At 42.0% G+C, this 24,340-nt stretch overlaps 1 protein-coding gene across 2 annotated transcripts in view; it reads left to right on the forward strand.

Moving 5' to 3' along the window:
• The window catches only part of LOC135513222 (DENN domain-containing protein 1B-like), a 272,795-nt gene that overhangs the window by 180,168 nt on the left and 68,287 nt on the right, over positions 1-24,340 (forward strand). For both annotated transcript variants that reach the window (XM_064936030.1, XM_064936029.1), the window contains one exon: positions 11,084-11,209. In XM_064936030.1, coding sequence (XP_064792102.1) covers positions 11,084-11,209 — 126 coding nt within the window. The remainder of the gene's footprint in view (positions 1-11,083; positions 11,210-24,340) is intronic.

Here is a 24,340-nt window from a genome sequence, read left to right on the forward strand (position 1 = left end):
CCCTACTATACTGTTCCCTACTGTACTGTTCCCTTCCCTACTGTACTGTTCCCTACTATACTGTTCCCTACTGTACTGTTCCCTACTGTACTGTTCCCTTCCCTACTGTACTGTTCCCTACTATACTGTTCCCTACTGTACTGTTCCCTACTGTACTGTTCCCTTCCCTACTGTACTGTTCCCTACTATACTGTTCCCTACTGTACTGTTCCCCACTGTACTGTTCCCTGCTATACTGTTCCCCACTGTACTGTTCCCTACTATACTGTTCCCTATTGTACTGTTCCCTACTGTACTGTTCCCTTCCCTACTGTACTGTTCCCTACTATACTGTTCTCTACTGTACTGTTCCCTGCTATACTGTTCCCCACTGTACTGTTCCCTACTATACTGTTCCCTATTGTACTGTTCCCTACTGTACTGTTCCCTTCCCTACTGTACTGTTCCCTACTGTACTGTTCCCTACTATACTGTTCCCTACTGTACTGTTCCCTACTGTACTGTTCCCTTCCCTACTGTACTGTTCCCTACTATACTGTTCCCCACTGTGCTGTTCCCTACTGTACTGTTCCCTGCTGTACTGTTCCCTGCTGTACTGTTCCCTACTGTACTGTTCCCTACTATACTGTTCCCCACTGTACTGTTCCCTACTATACTGTTCCCCACTGTACTGTTCCCCACTACTGTTCCCTACTGTAGTGTTCCCTATTATACTGTTCCCCACTGTACTGTTCCCCACTGTACTGTTCCCCACTGTAGTGTTCCCCACTGTAGTGTTCCCCACTGTACTGTTCCCCACTGTACTGTTCCCTACTGTAGTGTTCCCTACTGTAGTGTTCCCTACTGTACTGTTTCTTCCCTACTGTACTGTTCCTTCCCTACTGTACTGTTCCCTACTGTACTGTTCCCTACTGTACTGTACTGACCCTACTGTACTGTTCACTTCCCTACTGTAGGGTCCCTACTGTACTGATCCCTACTGTACTGTTCCCTACTGTACTGTTCCCCACTGTACTGTTCCCTATTGTACTGACCCTACTATACTGTTCCCTACTGTACTGTTCCCTACTGTACTGTCCCTACTGTACTGTTCTCTTCTCTACTGTACTGACCCTACTGTACTGTTCCCTTCCCTACTGTACTGTTCCCTTCCCTACTGTACTGTTCTGTTCCCTGCTTTTCTCTTCCCTACTGTACTGTACCCTACTGTACTGTTCCCTTCCCTACAGTACTGTTCTCTACTGTACTGTTCCCTACTGTACTGTTCCCTACTGTACTGTTCCCTACTGTACTGTTCCCTACTGTACTGTTCCCTACTGTAGTGTTCCCTACTGTACTGTTCTCATCCCTACTGTACTGTTCTCTACTGTACTGTTCCCTACTGTACTGTTCCCTACTTTACTGTCCCCTACTTTTCTGTTCCCTACTGTACTGTTCTCTACTGTACTGTTCTCTACTGTAGTGTTACCTACTGTACTGTACCCTACTGTCCCCTTCCCTACTGTACTGTTCCCTACTGTACTGTTCCCTACTGTACTGTTCCCTACTGTACTGTTCCCTACTGTACTGTTCCCTACTGTACTGTTCCCTACTGTAGTGTTACCTACTGTACTGTTCCCTACTGTACTGTTCCCTACTGTACTGTTCCCTACTGTACTGTTCCCTACTGTATGGTTCCCTACTGTAGTGTTACCTACTGTACTGTTCCCTACTGTAGTGTTACCTACTGTACTGTACCCTACTGTCCCCTTCCCTACTGTACTGTTCCCTACTGTACTGTTCCCTACTGTACTGTTCCCTGCTGTACTGTTCCCTACTGTACTGTTCTCTACTGTAGTGTTACCTACTGTACTGTACCCTACTGTCCCCTTCCCTAATGTACTGTTCCCACCCCTATTGTACTGTTCCCTACTGTACTGTTACCTACTGTACTGTACCCTACTGTCCCCTTCCCTACTGTACTGTTCCCTACTGTCCCCTTCCCTACTGTACTGTTCTCTACTGTACTGTTCTCTACTGTAGTGTTACCTACTGTACTGTTCTCTACTGTACTGTTCCCTTCCCTACTGTACTGTTCCCTACTTTACTGTCCCCTACTTTTCTGTTCCCTACTGTACTGTCCCCTTCCCTACTGTACTGTACCCTACTGTACTGTACCCTCCTGTACTGGTCCCTACTGTACTGTTCCCTACTGTACTGCACCCTACTGTACTGTTCCCTACTGTACTGTTCCCTATTGTTTTCCTCCCTACTGTACTGTTCCCCATTGTACTGTTCCCCACTGTGCTGTTTCCCACGGTACTGTTCCCTACTGTACTGTTCTCTTCCCTACTGTACGGTTCCCTATTGTACTGTTCCCTATTGTACTGTTCTCTACTGTACTGTTCCCTACTGTACTGTTCCCTCCCTACTGTACTGTTCCCCATTGTACTGTTCCCCATTGTGCTGTTCCCTACAGTACTGTTCCCTACTGTACTGTTCTCTTCCCTACTGTACGGTTCCCTATTGTACTGTTCCCTATTGTACTGTCCCCTACGGTACTGTTCTCTACTGTACGGTTCCCTGTTGTACTGTTCCCTACTGTACTGTTCTCTACTGTACGGTTCCCTGTTGTACTGTTCCCTATTGTTTTCCTCCCTACTGTACGGTTCCCTATTGTACTGTTTCCTACTGTACTGCTCTCTACTGTACGGTTCCCTGTTGTACTGTTCCCTACTGTACTGTTCCCTATTGTACTGTTCCCTACGGTACTGTTCTCTACTGTACTGTTCCCTACTGTACTGCTCCCTTCCCTACTGTACTGTTCCCTATTGTACTGTTCTCTACTCTACGGTTCCCTGTTGTACTGTTCCCTATTGTACCGTTCCCTATTGTACTGTTCCCTGTTGTACTGTTCCCTGCGGTACTGTTCTCTACTGTACTGTTCCCTACTGTACTGTTCCCTTCCCTACTGTACTGTTCTCTACTGTACTGTTCTGTTCCCTACTGTTCCCTTCCCTATTGTACTGTTCCCTACTGTACTGTTCCCTTCCCTACTGTACTGTTCCCTACTGTACTGTTCCCTTCCCTACTGTACTGTTCCCTATTGTACTGTTCCCTGTTATACTGTTCTCTACTGTACTGTTCTCTATTGTACTGTTCCCTGTTGTACTGTTCTCTACTGTACTGTTCTTAACTGTACTGTTCCCTACGGTACTGTTCTCTACTGTACTGTTCCCTGCGGTACTGTTCCCTACTGTACTGTTCCCTTCCCTACTGTACTGTTCCCTACCGTCCCCTTCCCTACTGTACTGTCCCATACTGTACTGTCCCCTTCCCTACTGTACTGTTCCCTACTGTACTGTTCCCTACTGCACCCTACTCTACTGTTCCCTACTTCTATTGTACTCCTCCCTACTGTACTGTTCTCTTCCCTACTGTACTGTTCCCTACTGTACTACCGTACTGTTCTATTCCCTACTTTTCTGTTCCCTACTATACTGTTCCCCACTGTACTGTTCCCTGCTGTAGTGTTCCTCACTGTACTGTTCCCTGCTGTAGTGTTCCTCACTGTACTGTTCCCTACTGTAGTGTTCCCTGCTGTAGTGTTCCCTACTGTGCTGTTCCCTGCTGTAGTGTTCCCTACTGTGCTGTTCCCTGCTGTACTGTTCCCCGCTGTACTGTTCCCCACTGTACTGTTCCCTGCTGTACTGTTCCCTGCTGTACTGTTCCCTACTGTACTGTTCCCTGTTGTAGTGTTCCCTGCTGTAGTGTTCCCTGCTGTACCGTTCCCTATTGTACTGTTCCCTATTGTACCGTTCCCTATTGTACTGTTCCCTGTTGTACTGTTCCCTGCGGTACTGTTCTCTACTGTACTGTTCCCTACTGTACTGTTCCCTTCCCTACTGTACTATTCTCTACTGTACTGTTCTGTTCCCTACTGTTCCCTTCCCTATTGTACTGTTCCCTACTGTACTGTTCCCTTCCCTACTGTACTGTTCCCTATTGTACTGTTCCCTGTTATACTGTTCTCTACTGTACTGTTCTCTATTGTACTGTTCCCTGTTGTACTGTTCTCTACTGTACTGTTCTTAACTGTACTGTTCCCTACGGTACTGTTCTCTACTGTACTGTTCCCTGCGGTACTGTTCCCTACTGTACTGTTCCCTTCCCTACTGTACTGTTCCCTACCGTCCCCTTCCCTACTGTACTGTCCCATACTGTACTGTCCCCTTCCCTACTGTACTGTCCCATACTGTACTGTTCCCTACTGTACCCTACTGTACTGCACCCTACTCTACTGTTCCCTACTTCTATTGTACTCCTCCCTACTGTACTGTTCTCTTCCCTACTGTACTGTTCCCTACTGTACTACCGTACTGTTCTATTCCCTACTTTTCTGTTCCCTACTATACTGTTCCCCACTGTACTGTTCCCTGCTGTAGTGTTCCTCACTGTACTGTTCCCTACTGTAGTGTTCCCTGCTGTAGTGTTCCCTACTGTGCTGTTCCCTGCTGTAGTGTTCCCTACTGTGCTGTTCCCTGCTGTACTGTTCCCCACTGTACTGTTCCCTGCTGTAGTGTTCCCTACTGTGCTGTTCCCTGCTGTACTGTTCCCCGCTGTACTGTTCCCTGCTGTACTGTTCCCTACTGTACTGTTCCCTACTGTACTGTTCCCTGTTGTAGTGTTCCCTGCTGTACTGTTCCCTGCTGTACTGTTCCCTGCTGTACTGTTCCCTGCTGTACTGTTTCCTACTGTAGTGTTCCCTACTGTAGTGTTCCCTACTGTAGTGTTCACTGCTGTACTCTTCCCTACGGTACTGTTCCCTACTGTACTGTTCCCTGCTGTAGTGTTCCCTGCTGTAGTGTTCCCTGCTGTAGTGTTCCCTGCTGTAGTGTTCCCTGCTGTAGTGTTCCCTGCTGTAGTGTTCCCTGCTGTAGTGTTCCCTGCTGTAGTGTTCCCTGCTGTAGTGTTCCCTGATGTACTGTTCCCTGCTGTACTGTTCCCTGCTGTAGTGTTCCCTGCTGTAGTGTTCCCTGCTGTAGTGTTCCCTGCTGTAGTGTTCCCTGCTGTAGTGTTCCCTGCTGTACTGTTCCCTGCTGTAGTGTTCCCTGCTGTAGTGTTCCCTGCTGTAGTGTTCCCTGCTGTAGTGTTCCCTGCTGTAGTGTTCCCTGCTGTAGTGTTCCCTGCTGTAGTGTTCCCTGCTGTACTGTTCCCTGCTGTACTGTTCCCTGCTGTAGTGTTCCCTGCTGTAGTGTTCCCTGCTGTAGTGTTCCCTGCTGTAGTGTTCCCTGCTGTAGTGTTCCCTGCTGTAGTGTTCCCTGCTGTAGTGTTCCCTGCTGTACTGTTCCCTGCTGTAGTGTTCCCTGCTGTAGTGTTCCCTGCTGTACTGTTCCCTGCTGTAGTGTTCCCTGCTGTAGTGTTCCCTGCTGTACTGTTCCCTGCTGTACTGTTCCCTGCTGTAGTGTTCCCTGCTGTAGTGTTCCCTGCTGTAGTGTTCCCTGCTGTAGTGTTCCCTGCTGTAGTGTTCCCTGCTGTACTGTTCCCTGCTGTACTGTTCCCTGCTGTACTGTTCTCTGCTGTAGTGTTCCCTGCTGTAGTGTTCCCTGCTGTAGTGTTCCCTGCTGTAGTGTTCCCTGCTGTAGTGTTCCCTGCTGTAGTGTTCCCTGCTGTAGTGTTCCCTGCTGTAGTGTTCCCTGCTGTACTGTTCCCTGCTGTAGTGTTCCCTGCTGTAGTGTTCCCTGCTGTAGTGTTCCCTGCTGTAGTGTTCCCTGCTGTACTGTTCCCTGCTGTAGTGTTCCCTGCTGTAGTGTTCCCTGCTGTAGTGTTCCCTGCTGTACTGTTCCCTGCTGTAGTGTTCCCTGCTGTAGTGTTCCCTGCTGTAGTGTTCCCTGCTGTAGTGTTCCCTGCTGTAGTGTTCCCTGCTGTAGTGTTCCCTGCTGTAGTGTTCCCTGCTGTAGTGTTCCCTGCTGTAGTGTTCCCTGCTGTAGTGTTCCCTGCTGTACTGTTCCCTGCTGTACTGTTCCCTGCTGTACTGTTCCCTGCTGTAGTGTTCCCTGCTGTAGTGTTCCCTGCTGTACTGTTCCCTGCTGTAGTGTTCCCTGCTGTAGTGTTCCCTGCTGTAGTGTTCCCTGCTGTAGTGTTCCCTGCTGTAGTGTTCCCTGCTGTACTGTTCCCTGCTGTAGTGTTCCCTGCTGTAGTGTTTCCTGATGTACTGTTCCCTGCTGTAGTGTTCCCTGCTGTAGTGTTCCCTGCTGTAGTGTTCCCTGCTGTAGTGTTCCCTGCTGTAGTGTTCCCTGCTGTAGTGTTCCCTGCTGTACTGTTCCCTGCTGTAGTGTTCCCTGCTGTACTGTTCCCTGCTGTACTGTTCCCTGCTGTAGTGTTCCCTGCTGTAGTGTTCCCTGCTGTAGTGTTCCCTGCTGTACTGTTCCCTGCTGTAGTGTTCCCTGCTGTACTGTTCCCTGCTGTACTGTTCCCTGCTGTAGTGTTCCCTGCTGTAGTGTTCCCTGCTGTAGTGTTCCCTGCTGTAGTGTTCCCTGCTGTAGTGTTCCCTGCTGTAGTGTTCCCTGCTGTAGTGTTCCCTGCTGTAGTGTTCCCTGCTGTACTGTTCCCTGCTGTAGTGTTCCCTGCTGTAGTGTTCCCTGCTGTACTGTTCCCTGCTGTAGTGTTCCCTGCTGTAGTGTTCCCTGCTGTAGTGTTCCCTGCTGTAGTGTTCCCTGCTGTACTGTTCCCTGCTGTAGTGTTCCCTGCTGTAGTGTTCCCTGCTGTAGTGTTCCCTGCTGTAGTGTTCCCTGCTGTAGTGTTCCCTGCTGTAGTGTTCCCTGCTGTAGTGTTCCCTGCTGTAGTGTTCCCTGCTGTAGTGTTCCCTGCTGTAGTGTTCCCTGCTGTAGTGTTCCCTGCTGTACTGTTCCCTGCTGTAGTGTTCCCTGCTGTAGTGTTCCCTGCTGTACTGTTCCCTGCTGTACTGTTCCCTGATGTACTGTTCCCTGCTGTAGTGTTCCCTGCTGTAGTGTTCCCTGCTGTAGTGTTCCCCGCTGTAGTGTTCCCCGCTGTAGTGTTCCCCGCTGTACTGTTCCCTGCTGTACTGTTCCCTACTGTACTGTCCCTAATGTACAAAAGCATGGATGAATTTCTCTGCATTTTTTGACAGAAAGAATCTGATTTTTGCAATGTTACGTAGATGAAAAAAAGCTGTCCTTGAAACAGTCTTGATGTGTTCATCAAAAGAGAGATCCGGGTCCAGAGTAACGCCGAGGTCCTTCAGTTTTATATGAGATGACTGTACAACCATCAAAATTAATTGTCAGATTCAACAGAAGATCTCTTTGTTTCTTGGGACCTAGAACAAGCATCTCTGTTTTGTCTGGGTTTAAAAGTAGAACGTTTGCAGCCATCCACTTCCTTATGTCTGAAACACAGGCTTCCAGGAAGGGCAATTAGGGCTTCACCATGTTTCATTGAAATGTACAGCTGTGTGTCATCCTCATAGCAGTGAAAGTTAATATTATGTTTTCGAATGACATCCCCAAGAGGTAAAATATATAGTGAAAGCAATAGTGGTCTTAAAACGGAACCTTGAGGAACACCGGAATTTACAGTTGATTTGCCAGAGGACAAACCATTCACAGAGACAAACTGATATCTTTCTGACAGATTTCTAAACCAGGCCAGAACTTGTCCGTGTAGACCAATTTGGGTTTCCAATCTCTCCAAAAGAATGTGGTGATCGATGGGATCAAAAGCAGCACTAAGGTCTAGGAGCACGAGGACAGATGCAGAGCCTCAGTCTGACGCCAAGTGCAGTCTCAGTCCTATGATGGGGTCTAAAACCAGCATTTCGTATACATTGTTTGTCTTCAGGAAGTCAGTGAGTTGCTGCGCAACAGCTTTTTCTAAAATGTTTGAGAGGAATGGAAGATTCGATATAGGCCGATTTAGTTTTTTATATTTTCTGGGTCAAGTTTTGGCTTTTTCAAAGGAGGCTTTATTACTGCCACTTTTAGTGAGTTTGGTACACATCCGGTGGATAGAGAGCCGTGTATTATGTTCAACGTAGGAGGGCCAAGCACAGGAAGCAGCTCTTTCAGTAGTTTAGTTGGAATAGGGTCCAGTCTGCTGCTTGAAGTTTTAGAGGCCATGATTATTTTCATCATTGTGTCAAGCGATATAGTACTAAAACACTTGAGTGTCTCTTGAGCCTCGGTCCTGGCAGAGTTGTGAAGACTCAGGACAACTGAGCTTTGGAGGAATACGCAGATTTAAAGAAGAGTCTGTAATTTGATTTCTAATGATCATGATCTTTTCCTCAAAGAAGTTCATGAATTTATTACTGCTGAAGTGAAAGCCATCCTCTCTTGGGGAATGCTGCTTTTAAGTTAGCTTTGCGACAGTATCAAAAATCAATTTTGGATTGTTCTTATTTTCCTCAATTACATTGGAAAAATAGGATGATCGAGCAGCAGTAATGGCTCGTCGGTACTGCACGGCTAGTCGGAAGACTTCCAGTTTGGTGTGACGCCATTTCCGTTCCAATTTTCTGGGAACTTGCTTCAGAGCTCGGGTATTTTCTGTGTACCAGAGAGCTAGTTTCTTATGACAAATGTTTTTAGGTTTTAGGGGTGCAACTGCATCTAGGGTATTGCGCAAGGTTAAATTGAGTTCCTCAGTGTTCCTTAACTGATTTTTGTCTGATGTCCTTGGGTAGTCCTTGGGTAGCCTTCCTTGGGTAGGCAGAGGGAGTCTGGAAGGGCATCAAGGAATCTTTGTGTTGTCTGAGAATTTATAGCACGACTTTTGATGCTCCTTGGTTGGGGTCTGAGCAGTTTATTTGTTGCGATTGCAATCGTAATAAAATGGTGGTCCAATAGTCCAGGATTATGAGGAAAAACAATAAGATCCAAAACATTTATTCCATGGGACAAAACTAGGTCCAGAGTATGACTGTGTCAGTGAGTGGGTCCAGAGACATGTTGGACAAAACCCACTGAGTCGATGATGGCTCCGAAAGCCTTTTGGAGTGGGTCTGTGGACTTTTCCATGTGAATATTAAAATCACCAAAAAATAGAATATTATCTGCTATGACTACAAGATCCGATAGGAATTCAGGGAACTCAATGAGGAACGCTGTATATGGCCCAGGAGGCCTGTAAACAGCAGCTATAAAAAGTGATTGAGGAGGCTGCATAGATTTCATGACTAGAAGCTCAAAAGACGAAAACTTCTTTTCTTTTTTTTTTGTAAATTGAAATTTGCTGTTTGCTAAACGTTGCAACACCTCCGCCATTGCGGGATGCACGGGGGAAATGGTCACTAGTGTAACCAGGAGGTGAGGCCTCATTTAACACAGTAAATTCATCAGGCTTAAGCCATGTTTCAGTCAGGCCGATCACATCAAGATTATGATCAGTGATTAGTTCATTGACCATGACTGCCTTTGAAGTGAGGGATCTAACATTAAGTTGCCCTATTAAGTTGCCCTATTTTGAGTTGTGAGGTATTATGATCTCTTTCAATAATGGCAGGAATGGAGGAGGTCTTTATCCTAGTGAGATTGCTAAGGCGAACACCGCCATGTTTAGTTTTGCCCAACCTAGGTCGAAGCACAGACACGGTCTCAATGGGGGTAGTTGAGCTGACTACACTGACTGTGCTTGTGGCAGACTCCAATAAGCTGGCAGGCTGGCTAACTGCCTGCACCCTATTTCATTGTGGAGGTGGAGGAGTTTGAGCCCTGTCTATGTTGGTTGATAAGATGAGAGCACCCCTCCAGCCAGGATGGAGTCCATCACTCCTCAGCAAGTCAGGCTTGGTCCTGTTTGTGGGTGAGTCCCAGAAGGAGGGCCAATTATCTACAAATTCTATCTTTTGGGAGGGGCAGAAAACAGTTTTCAACCAGCGATTGAGTTGTGATACTCTGCTGTAGAGCTCCCCCTAACTGGGAGGGGGCCAGAGACATCTTTCTATCTGATTTACACGCTGAAGCTATGTTGCGCTTGGTGACCTCTGACTGTTTCATCCTAACATCGTTGGTGCCGACGTGGATAACAATATCTCTATACTCTCTACACTCGCCTGTTTTAGCTTTAGCCAGCACCATCTTCAGATGTGTCTTAACGTCGGTAGCCCTGCCCCCTGGTAAACAGTGTATGATCGCTGGATGATTCGTTTGGGTAATGGAGTTTCCAATGACAAGGGTTTTCAATTTGTCAGAGCTAATGGTGGGAAGCTTCAGCGTCTCAGACCCCATAACGGGAGGAGTAGAGACAAGAGAAGGCTCGGCCTCAGACTCCGACTCGCTGCTTAATGGGGAAAACCGGTTGAAAGTTACTGTCGACTGAATGAGCGACACCAGTTGAACACTCTCTCCTCCCTATCCCTATCTCCTCTCTCCTCCATCCCCCTCTCTTCTCTCCTCCATCCCCCTCTCTTCTCTCCTCCATCCCCCTCTCTTCTCTCCTCCATCCCCCTCTCTTCTCTCCTCCATCCCCCTCTCTTCTCTCCTCCATCCCCCTCTCTTCTCTCCTCCATCCCCCTCTCTTCTCTCCTCCATCCCCCTCTCTTCTCTCCTCCATCCCCCTCTCTTCTCTCCTCCATCCCCCTCTCTTTTCCCCTCCGTCCCCCTCTCCGCTCTCCCCTCCATCCCCCTCTCCGCTCTCCTCCCCATCCCCCTCTCCGCTCTCCTTTCCATCCTCCTCTCCATCTCTCTCTCTTCTCTCTTCTCTCCTCCCCCCATCCCCCTCTCCTTCCATCTTCTGCTCAATTGACAGAGCAGCAGGTGCTCTTTGCAGCACAACAGATAAGCTTCTAGGAAGGAGAGAAGCTATACTTTATTTTCTGGGGATGACCCTTATTAAGTGTGACTCTTCACACACAGAATGTATATTCCATTCCAGCTACCAACTTCAGAGGTGTTCAATTAACTTTCCCTCCTCTCTCTCTCTCTCTCTCTCTCTCTCTCTCTCTCTCTTTTTCCCCACTCTCTCTCTCTCTCTCTCTCTCTCTCGTTCCCTTTCCCCACTCTCTCTCCTCCCTCTTTCTCTCTTTCTTTCTTTCTTCTCTCTTTCTTTCTTTCTTTCTTTCTTTCTCTCTTTCCCTCTCTCTCAGCTCCACTCTCTGAAGAGTAAGCTGAAGAAGCAGTCGACAGCAACAGGAAGTGGAGTAGCGAGGTCCTTCCTCCGAGCTCAGGCTGCTTTGTTTGGATCCTACAGAGACGCCCTCCGATACAAACCTGTAAGAACCTAACCCTTACCCTTAGATACAAACCTGTAAGAACCTAACCCTTAGATACAAACCTGTAAGAACCTAACCCTTACCCTTAGATACAAACCTGTAAGAACCTAACCCTAACCCTTAGATACAAACCTGTAAGAACCTAACCCTAACCCTTAGATACAAACCTGTAAGAACCTACACCTAACCCTTAGATACAAACCTTTAATAACCTAACCCTTACCCTTAGATACAAACCTGTAATAACCTAACCCTAACCCTTAGATACAAACCTCTAAGAACCTAACCCTTAGATACAAACCTGTAATAACCTCACCCTTACCCTTAGATACAAACCTGTAATAACCTAACCCTTACCCTCCGATACAAACCTGTAAGAACCTAACCCTTAGATACAAACCTGTAATAACCTAACCCTAACCCTTAGATACAAACCTGTAATAACCTAACCCTTACCCTTAGATACAAACCTGTAATAACCTAACCCTAACCCTTAGATACAAACCTGTAATGACCTAACCCTTACCCTTAGATACAAACCTGAAATAACCCAACCCTTAAATACAAACCTGTAATAACCTAACCCTAACCCTTAGATACAAACCTCTAAGAACCTAACCCTTAGATACAAACCTGTAATAACCTAACCCTTACCCTACGATACAAACCTGTAAGAACCTAACCCTTACCCTTAGATACAAACCTGTAATAACCCAACCCTTAGATACAAACCTGTAATAACCTAACCCTTACCCTTAGATACAAACCTGTAATAACCCAACCCTTAGATACAAACCTGTAATAACCTAACCCTAACCCTTAGATACAAACCTCTAAGAACCTAACCCTTAGATACAAACCTGTAATAACCTAACCCTTACCCTTAGATACAAACCTGTAATAACCTAACCCTAACCCTTAGATACAAACCTGTAATGACCTAACCCTTACCCTTAGATACAAACCTGTAATAACCCAACCCTTAGATACAAACCTGTAATAACCTAACCCTTAGATACAAACCTGTAATAACCTAACCCTTACCCTTAGATACAAACCTGTAATGACCTAACCCTTACCCTTAGATACAAACCTGTAATGACCTAACCCTTACCCTTAGATACAAACCTGTAATAACCCAAACCTTAGATACAAACCTGTAATAACCTAACCCTTAGATACAAACCTGTAATAACCTAACCCTTACCCTTAGATACAAACCTGTAATAACCTAACCCTTACCCTTAGATACAAACATGTAATAACCTAACCCTTACCCTTAGATACAAACCTGTAATAACCTAACCCTTAGATACAAACCTGTAATAACCTAACCCTTAGATACAAACCTGTAATAACCTAACCCTTACCCTTAGATACAAACCTGCAATAACCTAACCCTTACCCTTAGATACAAACCTGTAATATCCTAACCCTTAGATACAAACCTGTAATAACCTAACCCTTAGATACAAACCTGTAATAACCTAACCTTTAGATACAAACCTGTAATAATCTAACCCTTAGACACAAACCTGTAATAACCTAACCCTTACCCTTAGATACAAACCTGTAATAACCTAACCCTTAGATACAAACCTGTAATAACCCAACCCTTAGACACAAACCTGTAATAACCCAACCCTTAGATACAAACCTGTAATAACCTAACCCTTAGATACAAACCTGTAATAACCTTACCCTTACCCTTAGATACAAACCTGTAATAACCTAACCCTTACCCCTAGATACAAACCTGTAATAACCTAACCCTTAGATACAAACCTGTAATAACCTAACCCTTACCCTTAGATACAAACCTGTAATAACCTAACCCTTACCCCTAGATACAAACCTGTAATAACCCAACCCTTAGATACAAACCTGTAATAACCTAACCCTTAGATACAAACCTGTAATAACCTTACCCTTACCCTTAGATACAAACCTGTAATAACCTAACCCTTACCCCTAGATACAAACCTGTAATAACCTAACCCTTAGATACAAACCTGTAATAACCTAACCCTTACCCTTAGATACAAACCTGTAATAACTTAACCCTTACCCTTAGATACAAACCTGTAATAACCTAACCCTAACCCTTAGATACAAACCTGTAATATCCTAACCCTTAGATACAAACCTGTAATAACCTAACCCTTAGATACAAACCTGTAATAACTTAACCCTTACCCTTAGATACAAACCTGTAATAACTTAACCCTTACCCTTAGATACAAACCTGTAATAACTTAACCCTTACCCTTAGATACAAACCTGTAATAACCTAACCCTTAGATACAAACCTGCAATAACCTAACCCTTAGATACAAACCTGTAATAACCTAACCCTTAGATACAAACCTGTAATAACCTAACCCTTAGATACAAACCTGTAATAACCTAACCCTTAGATACAAACCTGTAATAACCTAACCCTTAGATACAAACCTGTAATAACCTAACCCTTAGATACAAACCTTTAATAACCTAACCCTTAGATACAAACCTGTAATAACATTACCCTTAGATACAAACCTGTAATAACCTAACCCTTACCCTTAGATACAAACCTGTAATAACCTAATCCTTAGATACAAACCTGTAATAACCTAACCCTAACCCTTAGATACAAACCTGTAATAACCTAACCCTTACCCTTAGATACAAACCTGTAATGATCTAACCCTTAGATACAAACCTGTAATAACCTAACCCTTAGATACAAACCTGTAAGAACCTAACCCTTACCCTTAGATACAAACCTGTAATAACCTAACCCTAACCCTTAGATACAAACCTGTAATAACCTAACCCTTAGCTACAAACCTGTAATAACCTAACCCTTACCCTTAGATACAAACATGTAATAACCTAACCCTTAGATACAAACCTGTAAGAACCTAACCCTAACCCTTAGATACAAACCTGTAAGAACCTACACCTAACCCTTAGATACAAACCTTTAATAACCTAACCCTTACCCTTAGATACAAACCTGTAATAACCTAACCCTTAGATACAAACCTGTAATAACCTAACCCTTACCCTTAGATACAAACCTGTAATAACCTAACCCTTACCCTTAGATACAAACCTCTAAGAACCTAACCCTTAGATATAAACCTGTAATAACCTAACCCTTACCCTTAGATACAAACCTGTAATAACCTAACCCTAACCCTTAGATACAAACCTGTAAGAACCTAACCCTTACCCTTAGATACAAACCTGTAATAACCTAACCCTTAGATACAAACCTGTAATAACCTAACCCTAACCCTTAGATACAAACCTGTAATAACCTAACCCTTACCCTTAGATACAAACCTGTAATAACCTAACCCTTAGATACAAACCTGTAATAACCTAACCCTTACCCTTAGATACAAACCTGTAATAACCTAACCCTTACCCTCCGATACAAACCTGTAATAACCTAACCCTTAGATACAAACCTGTAATAACCTAACCCTTAGATACAAACCTGTAATAACCTAACCCTTAGATACAAACCTGTAATAACCTAACCCTTAGATACAAACCTGTAATAACCTAACCCTTACCCTTAGATACAAACCTGTAATAACCTAACCCTTAGATACAAACCTGTAATGACCTAACCCTTACCCTTAGATACAAACCTGTAATAACCTAACCCTTACCCTTAGATACAAACCTGTAATAACCCAACCCTTAGATACAAACCTGTAATAACCTAACCCTTAGATACAAACCTGTAATAACCTAACCCTTACCCTTAGATACAAACCTGTAATAACCTAACCCTTACCCTTAGATACAAACCTGTAATAACCTAACCCTTAGATACAAACCTGTAATAACCTAACCCTAAACCTTAGATAAAAACCTGTAATAACCTAACCCTTAGATACAAACCTGTAATAACCTGACCCTTAGATACAAACCTGTAATAACCTAACCCTTAGATACAAACCTGTAATAACCTAACCCTTAGATACAAACCTGTAATAACCTAACCCTTAGATACAAACCTGTAATAATCTAACCCTTAGATACAAACCTGTAATAACCTAACCCTTACCCTTAGATACAAACCTGTAATAACCTAACCCTTAGATACAAACCTGTAATAACCCAACCCTTACCCTTAGATACAAACCTGTAATAACCCAACCCTTACCCTTAGATACAAACCTGTAATAACCTAACCCTTATCCTTAGATACAAACCTGTAATAACCTAACCCTTAGATACAAACCTGTAATAACCTAACCCTAACCCTTAGATACAAACCTGTAATAACCTAACCCTTAGATACAAACCTGTAATAACCTAACCCTTAGATACAAACCTGTAATAACCTAACCCTTAGATACAAACCTGTAATAACCTAACCCTTAGATACAAACCTGTAATAACCTAACCCTTAGATACAAACCTGTAATAACCTAACCCTTAGATACAAACCTGTAATAACCTAACCCTTAGATACAAACCTGTAATAACCTAACCCTTAGATACAAACCTGTAATAACCTAACCCTTACCCTTAGATACAAACCTGTAATGATTTAACCCTTAGATACAAACCTGTAATAACCTAACCCTTAGATACAAACCTGTAATAACCTAACCCTTAGATACAAACCTGTAATAACCTAACCCTAACCCTTAGATACAAACCTGTAATAACCTAACCCTTACCCTTAGATACAAACCTGTAATAACCTAACCCTTACCCTTAGATACAAACCTGTAATAACCTAACCCTTACCCTTAGATACAAACCTGTAAAAACCTAACCCTTAGATACAAACCTGTAATAACCTAACCCTTAGATACAAACCTGTAATAACCTAACCCTTACCCTTAGATACAAACCTGTAATGACCTAACCCTGTAATAACTTACCCTTAGATACAAACCTGTAATAACCCAACCCTTAGATACAAACCTGTAATAACCTAACCCTTAGATACAAACCTGTAATAACCTAACCCTTACCCTTAGATACAAACCTGTAATGACCTAACCCTTACCCTTAGATACAAACCTGTAATAACCCAACCCTTAGATACAAACCTGTAATAACCTAACCCTTAGATACAAACCTGTAATAACCTAACCCTTAGATACAAACCTGTAATAACCTAACCCTTACCCTTAGATACAAACCTGGAATAACCTAACCCTTACCCTTAGATACAAACCTGGAATAACCTAACCCTTACCCTTAGATACAAACCTGTAATAACCTAACCCTTAGATACAAACCTGTAATAACCTAACCCTTACCCTTAGATACAAACCTGCAATAACCTAACCCTTAGATACAAACCTGTAATATCCTAACCCTTAGATACAAACCTGTAATAACCTAACCCTTAGATACAAACCTGTAATAACCTAACCCTTAGATACAAACCTGTAATAATCTAACCCTTAGATACAAACCTGTAATAATCTAACCCTTAGATACAAACCTGTAATAACCTAACCCTTACCCTTAGATACAAACCTGTAATAACCTAACCCTTAGATACAAACCTGTAATAACCCAACCCTTAGACACAAACCTGTAATAACCCAACCCTTAGATACAAACCTGTAATAACCTAACCCTTAGATACAAACCTGTAATAACCTTACCCTTACCCTTAGATACAAACCTGTAATAACCTAACCCTTACCCCTAGATACAAACCTGTAATAACCTAACCCTTAGATACAAACCTGTAATAACCTAACCCTTACCCTTAGATACAAACCTGTAATAACTTAACCCTTACCCTTAGATACAAACCTGTAATAACCTAACCCTAACCCTTAGATACAAACCTGTAATATCCTAACCCTTAGATACAAACCTGTAATAACCTAACCCTTAGATACAAACCTGTAATAACTTAACCCTTACCCTTAGATACAAACCTGTAATAACTTAACCCTTACCCTTAGATACAAACCTGTAATAACTTAACCCTTACCCTTAGATACAAACCTGTAATAACCTAACCCTTAGATACAAACCTGCAATAACCTAACCCTTAGATACAAACCTGTAATAACCTAACCCTTAGATACAAACCTGTAATAACCTAACCCTTAGATACAAACCTGTAATAACCTAACCCTTAGATACAAACCTGTAATAACCTAACCCTTAGATACAAACCTGTAATAACCTAACCCTTAGATACAAACCTTTAATAACCTAACCCTTAGATACAAACCTGTAATAACATTACCCTTAGATACAAACCTGTAATAACCTAACCCTTACCCTTAGATACAAACCTGTAATAACCTAACCCTTAGATACAAACCTGTAATAACCTAACCCTAACCCTTAGATACAAACCTGTAATAACCTAACCCTTACCCTTAGATACAAACCTGTAATGATCTAACCCTTAGATACAAACCTGTAATAACCTAACCCTTAGATACAAACCTGTAAGAACCTAACCCTTACCCTTAGATACAAACCTGTAATAACCTAACCCTAACCCTTAGATACAAACCTGTAATAACCTAACCCTTAGCTACAAACCTGTAATAACCTAACCCTTAGATACAAACCTGTAATAACCTAACCCTTACCCTTAGATACAAACATGTAATAATCTAACCCTTAGATACAAACCTGAAAGAACCTAACCCTAACCCTTAGATACAAACCTGTAAGAACCTACACCTAACCCTTAGATACAAACCTTTAATAACCTAACCCTTACCCTTAGATACAAACCTGTAATAACCTAACCCTTAGATACAAACCTGTAATAACCTAACCCTTACCCTTAGATACAAACCTGTAATAACCTAACCCTTACCCTTAGATACAAACCTCTAAGAACCTAACCCTTAGATATAAACCTGTAATAACCTAACCCTTACCCTTAGATACAAACCTGTAATAACCTAACCCTAACCCTTAGATACAAACCTGTAAGAACCTAACCCTTACCCTTAGATACAAACCTGTAATAACCTAACCCTTAGATACAAACCTGTAATAACCTAACCCTAACCCTTAGATACAAACCTGTAATAACCTAACCCTTAGATACAAACCTGTAATAACCTAACCCTTACCCTTAGATACAAACCTGTAATAACCTAACCCTTACCCTCCGATACAAACCTGTAATAACCTAACCCTTAGATACAAACCTGTAATAACCTAACCCTTAGATACAAACCTGTAATAACCTAACCCTTAGATACAAACCTGTAATAACCTAACCCTTAGATACAAACCTGTAATAACCTAACCCTTAGATACAAACCTGTAATAACCTAACCCTTACCCTTAGATACAAACCTGTAATGACCTAACCCTTACCCTTAGATACAAACCTGTAATAACCTAACCCTTACCCTTAGATACAAACCTGTAATAACCCAACCCTTAGATACAAACCTGTAATAACCTAACCCTTAGATACAAACCTGTAATAACCTAACCCTTACCCTTAGATACAAACCTGTAATAACCTAACCCTTACCCTTAGATACAAACCTGTAATAACCTAACCCTTATATACAAACCTGTAATAACCTAACCCTAAACCTTAGATAAAAACCTGTAATAACCTAACCCTTAGATACAAACCTGTAATAACCTAACCCTTAGATACAAACCTGTAATAACCTAACCCTTAGATACAAACCTGTAATAACCTAACCCTTAGATACAAACCTGTAATAACCTAACCCTTAGATACAAACCTGTAATAACCTAACCCTTAGATACAAACCTGTAATAATCTAACCCTTAGATACAAACCTGTAATAACCTAACCCTTACCCTTAGATACAAACCTGTAATAACCTAACCCTTAGATACAAACCTGTAATAACCCAACCCTTACCCTTAGATACAAACCTGTAATAACCTAACCCTTAGATACAAACCTGTAATAACCTAACCCTTATCCTTAGATACAAACCTGTAATAACCTAACCCTTAGATACAAACCTGTAATAACCTAACCCTTAGATACAAACCTGTAATAACCTAACCCTTAGATACAAACCTGTAATAACCTAACCCTTAGATACAAACCTGTAATAACCTAACCCTTAGATACAAACCTGTAATAACCTAACCCTTAGATACAAACCTGTAATAACCTAACCCTTAGATACAAACCTGTAATAACCTAACCCTTAGATACAAACCTGTAATAACCTAACCCTTAGATACAAACCTGTAATAACCTAACCCTTAGATACAAACCTGTAATAACCTAAACCTTAGATACAAACCTGTAATAACCTAACCCTTACCCTTAGATACAAACCTGTAATGATCTAACCCTTAGATACAAACCTGTAATAACCTAACCCTTAGATACAAACCTGTAATAACCTAACCCTAACCCTTAGATACAAACCTGTAATAACCTAACCCTTACCCTTAGATACAAACCTGTAATGACCTAACCCTTAGATACAAACCTGTAATGATCTAACCCTTAGATACAAACCTGTAATGACCTAACCCTTAGATACAAACCTGTAATAACCTAACCCTAACCCTTAGATACAAACCTGTAATAACCTAACCCTTACCCTTAGATACAAACCTGTAATAACCTAACCCTTAGATACAAACCTGTAATGATCTAACCCTTAGATACAAACCTGTAATAACCTAACCCTTATCCTTAGATACAAACCTGTAATAACCTAACCCTTAGATACAAACCTGTAATAACCTAACCCTAACCCTTAGATACAAACCTGTAATAACCTAACCCTTACCCTTAGATACAAACCTGTAATAACCTAACCCTTAGATATAAACCTGTAATAACCTAACCCTTAGATACAAACCTGTAATAACCTAACCCTTAGATACAAACCTGTAATAACCTAACCCTTAGATAAAAACCTGTAATAACCTAACCCTTAGATAAAAACCTGTAATAACCTAACCCTTAGATACAAACCTGTAATAACCTAACCCTTAGATACAAACCTGTAATAACCTAACCCTTAGATACAAACCTGTAATAACCTAACCCTTAGATACAAACCTGTAATAACCTAACCCTTAGATACAAACCTGTAATAACCTAACCCTTACCCTTAGATACAAACCTGTAATAACCTAACCCTTAGATACAAACCTGTAATAACCTAACCCTTACCCTTAGATACAAACCTGTAATAACCTAACCCTTAGATACAAACCTGTAATAACCTAACCCTTACCCTTAGATACAAACCTGTAATAACCTAACCCTTAGATATAAACCTGTAATAACCTAACCCTTAGATACAAACCTGTAATAACCTAACCCTTAGATACAAACCTGTAATAACCTAACCCTTAGATAAAAACCTGTAATAACCTAACCCTTAGATAAAAACCTGTAATAACCTAACCCTTAGATACAAACCTGTAATAACCTAACCCTTAGATACAAACCTGTAATAACCTAACCCTTAGATACAAACCTGTAATAACCTAACCCTTAGATACAAACCTGTAATAACCTAACCCTTAGATACAAACCTGTAATAACCTAACCCTTAGATACAAACCTGTAATAACCTAACCCTTAGATACAAACCTGTAATAACCTAACCCTTAGATACAAACCTGTAATAACCTAACCCTTAGATACAAACCTGTAATAACCTAAACCTTAGATACAAACCTGTAATAACCTAACCCTTAGATACAAACCTGTAATAACCTAACCCTTAGATACAAACCTGTAATAACCTAACCCTTAGATACAAACCTGTAATAACCCAACCCTTAGATACAAACCTGTAATAACCTAACCCTTCCCCTTAGATACAAACCTGTAATAACCTAACCCTTACCCTTAGATACAAACCTGTAATAACCTAACCCTAACCCTTAGATACAAACCTGTAATAACCTAACCCTTACCCTTAGATACAAACCTGTAATAACCTAACCCTTACCCTTAGATACAAACCTGTAATAACCTAACCCTTACCCTTAGATACAAACCTGTAATAACCTAACCCTAACCCTTAGATACAAACCTGTAATAACCTAACCCTTAGATACAAACCTGTAATAACCTAACCCTAACCCTTAGATACAAACCTGTAATAATCTAACCCTTAGATACAAACCTGTAATAACCTAACCCTTAGATACAAACCTGTAATAACCTAACCCTTAGATACAAACCTGTAATTACCTAACCCTTAGATACAAACCTGTAATAACCTAACCCTAACCCTTAGATACAAACCTGTAATAACCTAACCCTTACCCTTAGATACAAACCTGTAATTACCTAACCCTAACCCTTAGATACAAACCTGTACGTTTGTGAAATGATTGGTGTTTTTTAACACTGAGTGAAGGTTGAAGGTTTTGAGTTGAGAGAAGGTGGGCTTGTTCAAAACACAGACACTAAAGGAGTCCGCCTTGTACCATCTTCCTGTCCTTTTCTAGGCTAAACCCCAGAACATGTCTCTCTCGTTCTGCCTCTCAATTGCAAGTTACTCCAGTTAAGACCAGAACAAAGCATGTAGTGTTTGTCAAATAGCAGGGCCTTTGTTCACAGGCTTTGAGGGTAATTGGGTGTTGAGCCCTGGAGTGAGGATCCATAAAGGATGTATACAGACAGTAGTAGAAACACACCGCCTGACTCCCTTTAGAAAACACACACTTAAAGCAGAGAGAGAAGGGAGTGTGTGTGTGTACCGTGATGTCCTCTCACAACACACCATCTCTCCAGTCCCCATAGGTTCTGGAAAAAAGCCTACGATTCCACACAAACACACACACACGCATCCGTGCTCTCATATGGGCACACACACACACAATCTGAGTTAAATGAAGGAGCCCCCCCTGACTGAACCATGTGTTTTTGGATCCCATATGCTTTGACAGAACGTGTGTGTGATGGTTGGGGTGGGGGGGTCGTTGTCGGAGCCTTGCTGAGCTGTAAATGAAACAACAGGAGGAGAAAGATATCTGTTAATCACACTGCTATGAATCTAGAAATATAGGCTATATATATATATATATATATATATATATATATATATATATATATATATATATATACACACACACACACACACACACACACACACACACACACACACACACACAGTTGAAGTCGGAAGTTTACATACACTTAGGTTGAAGTCATTCGAACTTGTTTTTCAACCACTCCACAAATATCTTGTTAACAAACTATAGTTTTGTCAAGTTGGTTAGGACATCTACTTTGTTCATGACACAAGTCATTTTCCAACAATTGTTAACAGACAGATTATTTCACTTATAATTCACTGTATCACAATTCCAGTGGGTCAGAAGTTTACATACACTAAGTTGACTGTGCCTTTAAACAGCTTGGAAAATTCCAGAAAATGATGTCATGGCTATAGAAGCTTCTGATAGGCTAATTAACATCATTTGAGTCAATTGGAGGTGTACCTGTGGATGTATTTCAAGGCCTACCTTCAAACTCAGTGCCTCTGCTTGACCTCACGGGAAAATCCAAAGAAATCAGCCAAGACCTCAGAAAAAACATTGTAGACCTCCACAAGTCTGGTTCATCCCTGGGAGCAATTTTTATTTGTATTATTTATTTATATATATATAGTACCAGTCAAAAGTTTGGACACACCTACTCCTTCAAGGGTTTTTCTTCATTTGTACTATTTTCTACATTATAAGATGTCAAAACTATGAAATAACCCCATATGATCATGGAGTAACCAAAAAAAGTGTTTGATTCTTCAAAGTAGCCACCCTTTGCCTTGACAGCTTTGCACACTATTGGCATTCTCTCAACCAGCTTCATGAGGTAGTCATCTGGAATGCATTTCAATTAGCAGGTGTGCTTTGTTAAAAGTTAATTTGTGGATTTTCCTTTCTTTCATGTGTTTGAGCCAATCAGTTGTGTTGTGACAAGGTAGGGGTGGTATACAGAAAATACCCCTATTTGGTTGATGACCAAGTCCATATTATGGCAAGAACAGTTCAATAAGCAAAGAGAAACGACAGTCCATCATCACTTTAAGTAATGAAGGTCAATCAATCCTGAAAATTCCAAGAACTTTTAAAGTTTATTCAGGTGCCGTCGCAAATACCATCAAGCACTATGATGAAACTGGCTCTCATGATGACCGCCACAGGAATGGAAGACCCAGAGTTATCTCTGCTGCAGAGGATAAGTTCATTAGTTACCAGCCTCAGAAATTGCATCACAATATCAGCTGTTCAGAGGAGACTGAGTGAATCAGTTCTTCATGGTCAAAATGCTGCAAAGGAACCACTACTAAAGGACACCAATAACAAGAAGAGACTTGCATGGGCCAAGAAACACAAGCAATGGAAATTATACCACTATCCTTTGGTCTGATGAGTCCAAATTTGCGATTTTTTTTGTTCCAACCGCTGTGTCTTTGTGAGATGCAGAGTAGGTGAATGGATGATCTCTGCATGTGTGGTTCCCACCACGAAGCATGGAGGAGGAGGTGTGATGTTGTGGGGGTGGTTTGCACTTAGTCCTGCTATCATTTGGTTTTTCAACAAGACAATGACCCAACACACCTCCAGGCTGTGTAAGGGCTAATTGACCAAGAAGAAGAGTGATGGAGTGCTGCATCAGATGACCTGGCCTCCACAATCACCTGATCTCAACCCAATTGAGATGGTTTGGGATGATTTGGACTGCAGAGTGAAGGAAAAGCAGCCAACAAATGCTCAGCATATGTGGGAACTCCTTCAAGACTGTTGGAAAAGCATTCCAGGTGATGCTGGTCGAGAGAATGCCAACGGTGTGCAAAGGGCGGCTACATTGAAGAATCTCAAATATAAAATATGTTTTGATTTGTTGAACACTTTTTTGGTTACTACATGATTCCATATGTGTTATGTCATAATAAAAATAAAGAAAACCCTTGAATGAGGGGGAAAGGGGAAGTTGTACAACTGAATGCATTCAACTGAAATGTGTCTTCCGCATTTCACCCAATCCCTCTGAATCAGAGAGGTGGGGAGGGGGGCTGCCTTAATCGACATCCACGTTTTTGGGGGGCGAAAAATATCTGAGAAGCAGAAATGGATGGTCAACTCAATTTCTGTGGTACTTTATGACATCATTAATGTGATGTTTTAAAA

Source organism: Oncorhynchus masou, chromosome 24 (genome assembly GCF_036934945.1).
Source record: "Oncorhynchus masou masou isolate Uvic2021 chromosome 24, UVic_Omas_1.1, whole genome shotgun sequence".
NCBI lineage: Eukaryota > Metazoa > Chordata > Actinopteri > Salmoniformes > Salmonidae > Oncorhynchus > Oncorhynchus masou.